Source organism: Alosa sapidissima, chromosome 19, assembly GCF_018492685.1.
Source record: "Alosa sapidissima isolate fAloSap1 chromosome 19, fAloSap1.pri, whole genome shotgun sequence".
NCBI lineage: Eukaryota > Metazoa > Chordata > Actinopteri > Clupeiformes > Clupeidae > Alosa > Alosa sapidissima.
The window spans coordinates 22,635,039-22,647,332 of NC_055975.1; the positions used below are offsets into that span (position 1 = coordinate 22,635,039).

The following is a 12,294-nucleotide window of genomic DNA, read 5'->3' on the forward strand; positions in this document are numbered from 1 at the left end:
CAGCCCCCTTGCTCCGTGCCCATTTCACCCTAGGCCCTTTCCCAAGTAGTTTTAGCATTTTTCAAAATGTAGTGGGGGGGATCCGGGTGGAGCACCTAAAAAGCCACCAAAAAAAACACAATCCATTGAGGCGGAGAATGCGCATGCGCAGCATACCACGAAAAGGGCGAAGGGAAGAGGAAGAAGGTAGATTGATCGAAGCAAGCAAGACTAGTGAGGTGTACTTTTTTTGCAGTCTGAACGTGTGTGCTTTTTCAAACTCAAATTGGGACATACGAATGCAACGATGTCTTCAACTGGGTGGCCTCAAGGTAAAATTACCATGAATAAGCGTCAAGGAAAATGCTGACTTTCTTTGTTTATCAACGTTGATGCTTAACCAGCTTGTTTCGAAGTTTGTTCATGTCGAACTCGTTCTGCTATTTAGTTAGCTTGCTAACAAATGCGAATGGCGCAGGTATGTAGCTGTCCATGCTGTTCATGATTGACAGGGATATGTAGATTAACATGGCAGGAACTGTTAACATGTTGTCAAGATGTGAGCCACTGTTAAGTTACGTTGTTTCCCCTGCAGATCTTCTGATGGGTACGCAAATCATGCATTCACATGTAAGTAACGTTTCTCTTTGTTTTTAGACGTGATAACGCATTTTTTGTCTTTTAAATGTTCAAGACATGCATTCATTAAACAAATGATTTTAATTTCGTCTCAGTATTGAGGACTATTGCATTTTGTCATTAAAAGTCTGTATTTTGGAAGGTGAACGTTTCTAACGTTAATCTCATATTCTTATTTAAGGAGACCTTTGTGGATATGATCAATGGAAGAAGACAATTCAATTTGATGGACGCTTTGGGCTTAGATTTTGGTAAGGCAGTTTTCACGCCAGTTCATGTCCGTACATGTACCTACTGACTTTGCCTTATTATTGGAGTTGCTGTGGCATTTGACACCGCAGATATATTCAGTTGCCACGAATGAAGTAAATAGATAAGTGCACTCTAAAAAGTGCAGCATTGGGTTATCTTAATGTGTTACCGACGAAATTTATCCCAGTGTCTTTCTGCATTTAAACACACATCAAATAAAGCCGTTGAGACTGTACCTTTCGTTGATCAACCACTACAGAGCTCTCCCCGTTATAAGCATGTCCCCAAATCCCAATTTAAGGGCGATGAGCCAAACGCTTCCTAAAGCATTTTTAACCCGTTAGGAGCTGGCGGGACAGTTGGTAACAGTGGGTGTTCTTAACAGTCTTCTCTGAACTCTGGTTCGCTAACTACTTTGTTGGTGCTTCATTGTGCGGGGGGAAAAAGTGAATTGGCAGATACATACCTTCCGAAATCCCATGATTTCCATTGCTTGTCGACAGCTGCTGGACTGCATGGTTGGAACTAGGAAGAATAACGACCCCCCCCTACTCTCACATTTCGACCATTTAAAGCTCTTTTTTATTATTATTATTATTTTTTTTTTTTTTTTTTTGTATTTTAACACCTTACCCACAATTTATCATGTACTTGCATTTTAATGGTTTGCACATGATTTGCAGTTTTAATAGTTTACAGTGATTTATTTATTTATTTATTTATTTATTTATTTATTTTTGAAGTGATTTAATCCGTGCATGTGATTTCACACCTTAATTGTACAAACAGTCCATCAGACAGATATGCATACCCCAAGCAACTGTGGAAGGGTATTCAGTCATTGTAGTTCAAAGAGCAGGAACAGGAGGACCTACACCTGGAAGTGTTAAAGGGGTAAAAATGTAGACTTTGGGTGAGTTTTGGAGATGAGGTTTTTAATGACCTTTCATGACTGTCCTTGTTGCAGACGATGGAGCAGATGACTCGGATTCTTCAGACGAATGGGGTCGTCCAGCTGGGCCATACTGCGGTCTCAAACGGAACTTTCTGCATCGACCCGGTCATGTCACAGTACTCACTAAACATCGGCCAATCACACGAGAGGTAGGTCCTTCCTGGGTGTCTGTCGTAGTTCACACCTATGTATATTGTGAATGACTCCTTTTGTCTGTTTTTGTCTTTGAAGAAATCAAAGTAAATGTGCTGTTCAGTTTCTTTTGAGATGCAAAGCCCTTGTTTTTTTTAAGAGATAAGAAATGTTTACAACCCCTCATCCTGAGGGTCACCATCAGTTCGGTGACACAGGGGTTATCTTAACCATTCCTACATAGGGGTTTCAGATGACATAAGGGTCAGAGTAAGAGGATGGTAATTAGATTTCACTACAAATATATATATATATATATATAATATGGTATACTAAACATTCAATGAGAAATAAAAATTATCCCACACTTTTATCCAAAGCTGTTTTTGGGTTGTATCCAATATCGGTGCTAAATCAAGACGGTGCCTGAACTGGGACAAAAAAAAGGCCAAACCAATTGTTGACAGCATTCAAATTACCCTTTTAATTAATAAAATTAATTTGAAATTGAACTATACCTTCTCTGTATCTCAACACCAGTAGTTTTTATTATTATTTTGTTAAAAAAAGGACAAGCTTAATAACAAATGCTGAGATGTTCTGTGGAGGAATCTTGCATGATGTAAAATGGCAAATACTGTCAACATGATCCAACACAGGGTTCAATATTCTTTAGCCCCTGTTCTCAGTAGGTATTGTATGTGTTACAAGATTATGTTTTGTGTCAACAATTATGTTTCATAATTATGTTTGTTGTGCTTTAGGAAATAAAGAAGGCAGAGAAGACGGCAGAAGAATTAATAGAAGAAGAAGAAAGATTAAAAAAGAAGGCTGAGAAAAAAAAGCTTAAAAAAATGGTGAGTGAAGATCACACACTTATACACCTGCATGCACACCCATCAATTTGACTCCTCAGTTGTACACTTCAGTATGTACTGATTGCGTTCTGTTTATGTCCCTTCCTACAGAGGCAGAAACAGAAAAAACGACTAGAGAAGCAAGAAAAAGAAAATGCAAATAAAGCTAATGATAACCAGGTAAAGGGTTGAAATAAGCCTCCTCTTTCAAATGTTGTCTGATAAAACCTTTACGTGTTTAGTAGTAAGGGTGGGAGGTGGGTTGCAAAAAGGGCTTGCAGAGAAGCGGTAGGCAGAAGGTAGGCTAAGGCAGCTTGAATAAGACTCTCTGAATGATCTCCACCATTATTAAGAGCAGAAGATAATTAACTGAGCAGTTAGCTGAGCAGTGAGCTTAAAAATTAGCTGGACAGTCAGCTGGGCCGCTCAGAGAAGTTGGCAGGACTCTGTGGCCTGCCTGAACTAACAATATGCCCCGTTTTTGGTGTCATGACAAGACTAATGCACAGGTTATGTTGATCTCTGAATGCTGAATTGTACATCTACAGAATAAAGGGGAGGATAATAAGAAAAAAAATCTGAATAAAAAATCTGCTGAGTCACCCCCTGATACTAGCCATCGATCTAATTCTGATGCAAGCACTGAGGAAGAAGATGATAAAGGCAGTATCTCTAGTGAAAAAGGGGTAAGGGCTGTGTTTACTTATCTTATATTTATACTGAATTTCACGATTTACTCTTTGGTGAAACGTCTGCCTTAGCTCTGAATTGGTGGATGTATATGTTTGAAGGGTGCTGAAACATATTTTGCCACCATAAGTTACCATATTGTGCCATGATCTGCCATCTGTCTTTTTTGATAGCATCAGAAAAAGAAAAAGCAACTTCAAAAACAAGAAAAAAAGATTTATAATAAAACTAATGATGAACAGGTAAAGAGATTGATTTTCTCTTGCTTGCCTTGCCTGCATAATGAAACATTTATAAAGTGTGTCAAAATGGCATAATGTACTTACACATGCATCCACTTTTGTTTTTCAGACTATAAACTATAATGAAGCTGTAAGTATTAAGGAAGTAAAAAGTAAAACTCGGCAATGCAACTCGGATGCCAGCAGTGATGAGGACGAAGAGAAGGAGAGTATGCAGAGTGACTTAGAGGTGAGGGACGAGGACTGGGCCTAAAGGCATTATAAAAAGTTCAGTGCCTTTTATGAGCAATGTCGCCTCATGTCTGTGTTTGTGTGTGCTAAGGATCTGGACATGAGCAGCTGTTTTGTGTCAAATGCCGCCGCGGCCTTTGCCAAACGTAAGCAGGAGAAAGCTAAAGAGAAGAAGGAGAAAATGGAAAAGAAAACGGCGGATTCTGTAAAGGATTCCCAAAAACACTGTACTGAACAGCAGCACACTAAACCACATCAGAAAGAGGTGTGTGTGTGTGTGTGTGTGTGTGTGTGTGTGTGTGTGTGTGGTTGGCTGCAAGCAATGCTTGTGTGTGTGTGTAGTCAATTAATCTGTAGATTTGCTTTATTTTATTTTTTGCCTCAATGAATCTATTAGATGTTTGGTATAAAATGTTGCATCATTGTTTGTTTTCCAAAGCCCAGGATGGTGTCTTCAAATGTCTTGTCTTGTTCAAATCCCTCCCTCCATGTCATAGTTGACAAATAATAAATTAAGTGATTAATTGTTGCTGTTCTCTCTCTGACACTTTCAAAATCACAAGGTGCATCTTGAGTGACTGGAGCTATTTTTGTGTGTGTACATAGGTCATCCAGGTCATACCACTGTCCACACAGAGTCCAGTAAAGGTTGACTCTGAGAGGAATGTTGCCGATCTCATTGCAAGAAGTATGGAACTAGCGTGTAAGTCTCTCTGCCTCTTTGTGTGTCTGTGAAGTCCTTAACTCCAATCATTCATTGAAGATAATGGGGATAGAGTTAGGGAGGAAGCAGCTCACTCCAAGTTTGATGTGTAGCTGAACTTTGCACATTCATTATGTGTTCTTCTGAAGCATTTAAACACAACACATTTTCTGAGATTTTATTGATGATTGCTTTATGAAGATGTGTCTACAGTTTAAGAGTCTATGTATTTATTATTATGGTTATGGATTTAGCAGACGCCTTTGTCCAAAGCGACACATAAATACAAAACAACATAATATTTAAAATTGAACAGGGAACAGATTAAAATGTTGGTCAAATATGGAGAATAGTTATAATAAACAATATTTATTATTATTGTGCTGGCCTATGTGTGGGTTTCTTTTTATTTATTTATTTATGGTTGTATGTAATATTTACACTTTTTCCAGACATGGGGAACCAGTATGCAGCCAGTGGTGATTTGGAAAGGGCTGTCAAGTATTTTACAGATGCTATTATACACAATCCTACAGAATATAAGTAAGCAAGCTGTAATAAGTCTATATTTATATAATTCAACTGAAGCAATATTATTTTCATCAGATCCCTGTCAGCTCATTTTTGGAGAACCATTTTTCCTTGTTTTGTGTTTTCTGAACTGGTAAAGTTGATGAAGTGTTTGTGTGTGTTTCACAGGTTGTTTGGGAACCGTGCATTTTGCTTTGAGAAAATGCAGCAGTATGAAAAATCCCTGATGGACGCTAATGTGGCTTTATCAATGAATCCTCAATGGATTAAAGGATTGTACCGTAAGGGCAGGGCCCTCACTGGCTTAAAGGTACAGAGTGGGACACACACACACACACACACACACACACACACACACACACACACACACTGGCGAAAAGGTACAGAGAAGGAAGTGCATGCTTGGGCGCACACAATCATAGACACATAAGCAGAGTTAATCATAATATTATGAAAGAAAGATGGACTTTGGAGAGTGGATATGAAGCAACTTGTTGTCAGCAAGGGTGACCTTTAGAAAACAAAAACAGTAATCAGGGTTTATTATAATAATAATAATAATAATAATAATAATAATAATAATAATAATAATAATAATAACAATCAGGGCTTTTCTTAAGTGGCCTTTCACCTAGGGAGGCGCCACCAGCAGGTTGGGCAACACAACAAGGCCAGAGGTCAGAGGAAAGAAATAGAATGGAGGCCTAAAATAAGTTCACAAGAACTGGTGACTGTTACCTATGGGGTCTATATAAGCAGTGACCCAACAAGTCGGAGAAGGTTGCTTCATGAACCAGTCTTCAGATGCAGTCCGGATTGCAATTAAAGCATGCTAGAAACTTCTAAATGCTTAGCAACAAGTTTTAATATATATATATATGTAGATCGTTTTTATTGACAAGTCACTTATGTTGCTAGGCAACCCTAATGCTATCGGTCTGCTTTTGAAGTTCTCTGATTCCATTCCAAAAGTCCTCGGTTCTACTCCAGGGCCGACCTGAGGCCGATCTCGGGAGAATAAAAATGTTTTGTTTTCAATGCACCACTACATCTTAATGTCCAGCATAGCACCTTGATGAGTGAGTATCAAACTCCGAGCATGGTAAAAAAAATATTATTTTGGGCAGTAAATACTCCCAGTAAGAGCCAAACATGAGTTTGTCCTCATCTACACACTTCTCACTACTGTAAAATGTAAGGTTCATAAATTAAATATTATTTTGAAGTATATAAAAAATATCTTAGTTTTACATTTTCTGAAAAAAGGGGCAGAAATTGGTGCTTTTACGATGCTGCTCAGAATCCAATCTTGTCAACCAATTACTCACTTCAAGTGATCAGATGCCGTCTGTTTAGTTCGGCCACTATGACCATGAATTGACATGATTGATTTCCCCTAATGTTTGAGTGATTTCTAAAAATCACATTTTGCATGATTTTGGTTGTTCAGCCATGACCCCTGCTTGCTCACTCACTCGCTCGCTCGCACTGTGTTTATCAAGCTAGTACACTCATGTACCAGTTCATTATTTTCTCACGATTCCACTTCCGTCACATTCCATCCATTCCCCAGTCGGGTGCTTCCACTGCAGTCATCTTTCATGAATGTACTTTTTATTATTATTTCATCACCTCGTGGTCTCAACAGAATAGCAGAACAATGCGAGTGAAGGAAAGATAATGGAAACGGCATCCGGCAAAAGATCTGCTCAAAACATTGCGCCACACCCACACTCATGTCACACCCAGTTAGTACATTCCAATTGAAAACCCATGTAAACTGATTTTATCAGTAACCCATTCATCCCACATGGTGTCAGTCTGCACACACATCAGAAATTGTTTTGTTGAACTCGCTTACAGTTTTCAAAATCGTTTTGGTCTCATAAACATGAAATTCTATGATTCATCTTCCTAAAGGTCTTTGCACCGTTTTTGTTTGTTGTAGAGGTATATGGAAGCCATGGTTGTGTATAAAGAAGTGCTAACACTCGATAAAAGCTGTGCGGAAGCAGCCCAGGAGCTCATTAAAGTCCAGATCCTTCAGCTTATGGTGAGTGATTTAGAAATAAAAAAAAATCTCTTTTTTTTTTTTTTTCTCATAAATTGTGGTGTTTATTTCCTTTTTTTTCCCCATTGTGATGTATTGTATGTTCCTGCAGGAAATGGGATTCACGAAAGAACAGAGCACTAATGCCATGGTCATCTATGGTAGTGTAGAAAAAGCTTTAGATGCTCTATCTGGGTTACAAGGTAAGAGTCAGTCTGTCAGTGTCTCTGAATATCTGCGTTATTCTATACAGAATATTTCATTTTCTGTCTGTCCTTTTGTTCATTTGTATGTCCTTAATCTCTATGTGCAGGTTCTTTTATTCCAACTAAGCCTTCTGCACAGGAGTGGGTGCAAGTAGATAAGCACTCCCAATCTCCTAAACCTATTTCTCAGGGGGCCCCTCAAGTCCAGCAGCCAGTCCCACACATCCAGCCCCGCCTTCCAGCCTCATCTCAGCCCAAACTTATTAAACCGTAAGAACTAGTGTATTATACACATGACACCTGTTTGCATGCACTCATGTACACCTACATATGGTTCACAAATCTGACCCTTGCATTTTGGATACAGGCAGTTAATTTAGTAAAAAATGTATACCTGCAATGTGTGTGCATACGGAGTAGAAATATGTATGAAATTAGTTAACATTGCATTTTTGTGTTAAATTATTTGAACCATATGTCAGAGATGCTTAACCTATTTCTTGTGTTACAGTGAACTTTTCCCAATCTGGGTTGGTTGTCCAGTGCCAACCTTAACAGAAGCTTTTATATATGACTTGTTCAACCAGTAAGTATATTGCAGTGTTATGTTTTGTTTAAATGCACTTAAAGTTAGTTTGCACTTGTGGTGCTTACTTTTTTGTGCCATACACAATCCCAGCCAATCAACACAGAGCTTCAGGAGCTCACAAGTGGGGTGAAGTTTGATTGGCCATTGAGCTGAAATATCAACCTTGTGCAAAACAGAAACTTTTAATCATGGACTTTGCCTCAAAGAGTGTCGTTTGACTATCACGCCATTAAACGTTTAATGACGCCCATTACGGTCTTGTATACGGTGTTCGTTTCTTGAATGCATGAGTTTCACCAGCTATGTGTGCTTGTGTGCTTCCCTCAGAGTTGGCCCTGTTCACAGTGTGAAGGTTTTGAGAAACAAAGGCTGTGCATTTGTGAATTACATCCGTAAAGAAGACAGTGATGAGGCCATTAAGAAGCTGCATGTATGTTTGCATTATTTATTTATTTATTTATTTATTTATTTATTTATTTATGCGGTGTTGTCACATTTAAGTCTCAGTTAAGACATTTGGGGCCATACATAAATTAAGTCTGAGACTAAAAGAAAAGTTTTGTGAGTTGCCATTCAGATTTTCACTAAAACTAGTCTTAATCCATGTATGATAAAATTGGACAATACATAATTTCAGTCATTTCAGAGTTGGACACACAATCTGCAATTAGGTGTATATTTACATTGACGATAGATCTGACCCAAATTCATTGTGGCGTTAAGTGTGTGTTTGTGTTTGCAGGGTTATATAGTAGCTTCAGGAACACCTCTCCAAGTACGCTATCCTGATCGAATACACCCACACCTGGGGGTGTCTAAAGCTGCTGCTGTTGAACACAATGAGTAAGCGCTCACTCTTGTCACTCTTCTTTTGTCCTGTCATTTTTTCCTTCACATGCTATAATTCTAACTTCTGTTGTTTATTAATTGACCTCTGTAATTATGTTAAATTAGATTAAATTCTCCCCTATTTTATGCAACGGGTTTCTCTTTGTACACAAACCATAATGGAACTGGGCTCCCGCTAGTATGTCGATAAAGCCACACAGTCAACGCAATGTAAATAAGATATACAAGGATGTTGGTTCTTCTAATGTAAGCCAGCATTGTGTATAATATGCTTGTCCTTTGTAAGAGACTTGTAGATAGCTAACGTCGCTGCCAATCGACGCTAACGTGGACTGCTAGCATTCTAACCTCAAAAAAGCATGGGGTTGTGCATAGTAATGTAACATTTATTCACCATAAGTTAATTAATAAATTTGAAGAGGCTCTGCAATGTAGGCTATGCTTATTTGTTTATTTGCATTACCTTGTTTCTTACATGCCATGACCCAATGTCCTTTTTGGGGCAGCCGTGGCCTACTGGTTAGCGCTTCGGACTTGTAACCGGAGGGTTGCCGGTTCGAACCCCGACCAGTAGGAACGGCTGAAGTGCCCTTGAGCAAGGCACCTAACCCCTCACTGCTCCCCGAGCGCTGCTGTAGCAGGCAGCTCACTGTCGGGATTAGTGTGTGCTTCACCTTCACGCTTCACCTCACTGTGTGTTCACTGTGTGTTTCACTAATTCACGGATTGAGACCAAATTTCCCTCAGAGGATCAAAATATATATAAGTATATATACTTATATACTATCTAGCACAATTAATATTAATACACTCGCCTCCTGTCCAAGTTTGTCACCCTACAAAGATAGATTTGAATGTTGTCCCACCATTAGATACTGGAGTCTTTTAACGGATACTAAATGAAATCAGGTCTGTGGGTCTCCAAAAGAGCCTTTTGGGATGTAACTTCAATGGTAGCTGTAAGCCTGTCTGTTAAAGTTCTAGTCAACTCCTGTTTGAGGTTGTTGGACTTAGAAACAATAACTAAGGGGGGGTGGGACTTTTCAATTCTGTGTTCCATTTATGTAATGTTTTTGTTTTTGATCACAGTATTGAAATGCACCAGTTATCTAAACCTAGTCTTTTTAATCAAACAGTGCATCCTTACATTTCATATTTTTTCTCTCTGCCTTGCAGTAAACTCCCAGATGAGTGTCATTTTTGGAGAACTATAGGCTGCATCAAGAACCAACACTGCCAGTACAGACATGTCCCGGAAAATAAAGGCATTGACCGCAACAAAGTTAAATAGCCCAAGGATTGCACAGTCATAGTTTTCCCTTGGGAATGCATACTATGTAGCTTCGCTGATCATACAGTATATTCCTTTCTGCACTCATTCATACAAATGCTTGTGTAGAGAAACATTAACCTGTACGTAATCAGACATATGAACTGTTAAACAGACAATCATGCTCTCTGTCTTGCATGCATTATATTCTCTCTCTTTCTCACACACACACACACAGAGAGAGAGAGATAATGCTACTGTACTCATCTCCTGTTCCACTCACAGTGACCGTGCATTGATTATCATCTCTTGGTTTTTGGGTGTGAAGGCTGCCTGTCTAAAGATCACTGTTCTCTCTCTCTCTCTCTGGCTATGACTCAGTCCAGCTCTTCAATTGTGTGCTCTGCTTCAGAGCTGTGATTAGTGGAGTTGCAAGCGCCTCTTGTTGGTTAATGAATCATTCCCACCACTTTGTTGAATGAAGCAAGTTCTTTTAGGGTTTAATTTTTGATTAACCTTCCATTATAAGCAATTTAACTAATTCCAATTAGTTTTAGTCAGTGTTTAATTGGAAGGCCCTGGTATTATGTTGATGTTGGAACATGTCTAATAAAAAAGGGAATTGACAGCAAGTCCCATGAAGTTTGGGTTGTGCCAAAATATCTGTTAATGCATTCTTTTTTTGTGAAAATAAGTTTTAAAGAATCCCCAAACCTGCTATTTTAATTTGGAATTTTAATAATGCTGTTGCCTTTCTTTTAAATTAAATTTGTTTACTAAAGTCTTTGGTCTATGGTGTTTGTGTGCAAACAAATCTAACCATTTTTTTTGTCATGTTTTGGAATCAGAATCAGTGGGCACCGTAATGTGTAGTCAGTGACTATAGTATGTTTACTCAATAGGAAAGGAGAAATTTACAAATCGATACGGTCATTGATCCAGAGAAGAATTATTTCATTTTAGCCATCTGTGGTTAACACACCCCTACCAGTGAGCAATTTGGGTTGGGCACCTCAGCTGTGTCTGTGGAGTGATCACGCCTCTGCTCACATTTTTCCTACAAGTCTTATAGCGTTGCTTTTACAAAAGTGGGAAGGCTTTTCAAATTGTGGCTTTTTACTGCATACTAAATAATTACTGTAACTGTAGGAAGAAATGTTTACCTTTGCTGTAACTGTAGGAAGAAATATAAATGTTTACCTTTAAGATTATATATGTGTGTGTGTGTGTAAGAGCCGTTTTATGGGTTCTGTGTACTCTGTTCATGTAATCTCACTCTTTTGTGTGTTCAAGTTATACAAAGAAGTGTATGGGAGAAGAGACAGCTGGATAATGTTTAGCATTAACAACATTTTTTGTCCAGGTGATTGGGCCTGTGAGTTGGTTTGTTAAGATAGAAAAGGCCCTGAGATGGAGATGGAATCTCCAACAGGAGGATGGTGCCCCATCGTATGTTAAGGTCAAAAGGTTGTGTACAATGTTTGGAAAAGTTGTGATGTGGATTAGACTTTCTAACGAGGAGACACAGAACTCAAAAAATCCTCCATAGCAATGCATGGAGTTAGTTTGTAACGCCAGTTGTCTACACATCCCACCCCTTCTGCGGCAAAAAAGTCGACATGTGAATACATTGTGCCTCATGTGGTGTGTTGTGAAAAACTCGTGCCAATCATTTGTTGTGATCTCGCAGCTGGAGCAAGGTTGGTGTCGTGAAGCCGTGCGCATGCGCATTTCTGCCACAATAGATGCCCGATAAGTGCCCAAAAAGCATTGCAATATGGCCACCGAGTGGAGGGACTTGCCAAATATCTGTCATGCCACGAGGGGAGATGTAAGCTTAGTCATGTCCTATAAGAAGTGTACCTTTTCTTTGTAACGTCAGACTGCGTCTGTTAGCAGCACAACGTGGGTCTCCGGTATCATGAACAAAGCTCTCTGAGATTTCTGACCAGAGTACCGACTGGCTGAGACTTTGTTGACTGATTCCTAAAAACTAGATTACATAACACATTCTATATCTAACATTATGATACCCTAATGAAAAAATAAGATCAACTTGACATACCAATTATTTTACATTCAATGCTTCTTGATTCTTTGTTTTTCTAACTCCGCTGCC

General features: G+C 38.9%; 1 protein-coding gene and 1 long non-coding RNA gene across 4 annotated transcripts; one reads left to right on the top strand and one right to left on the bottom strand.

Annotated features, from left to right (window-relative positions):
* The first annotated feature begins 89 nt into the window (after window positions 1–89).
* On the top strand, window positions 90–10,956 carry si:dkey-33c12.4 (uncharacterized protein LOC560112 homolog). Of its 3 annotated transcripts, none has more exons than XM_042072447.1 (20): window positions 90–311; window positions 575–609; window positions 800–869; window positions 1,838–1,974; window positions 2,722–2,814; window positions 2,926–2,994; window positions 3,363–3,500; window positions 3,678–3,746; window positions 3,856–3,975; window positions 4,069–4,242; window positions 4,584–4,680; window positions 5,133–5,223; window positions 5,380–5,521; window positions 7,160–7,264; window positions 7,374–7,464; window positions 7,575–7,737; window positions 7,979–8,053; window positions 8,384–8,486; window positions 8,799–8,899; window positions 10,082–10,956. In XM_042072447.1, the coding sequence occupies exons 1-20, from the start codon at window positions 287–289 to the stop codon at window positions 10,194–10,196; spliced, it is 2,013 nt and encodes a 670-aa protein (XP_041928381.1). In that variant the 5' UTR covers window positions 90–286; the 3' UTR covers window positions 10,197–10,956. The 3 variants fall into 3 exon arrangements, with proteins under 3 accessions (XP_041928381.1, XP_041928382.1, XP_041928384.1); XM_042072448.1 differs by having other exon boundaries at window positions 4,593–4,680; XM_042072450.1 differs by lacking the exon at window positions 3,678–3,746.
* On the bottom strand, window positions 5,559–10,484 carry LOC121693210. Its single transcript, XR_006025428.1, has 3 exons — window positions 10,410–10,484; window positions 8,746–8,752; window positions 5,559–5,580 (listed from the first exon to the last, which is right to left on the bottom strand). It is a non-coding gene; the product is annotated as an uncharacterized LOC121693210 (long non-coding RNA).
* Window positions 10,957–12,294: the final 1,338 nt, after the last annotated feature.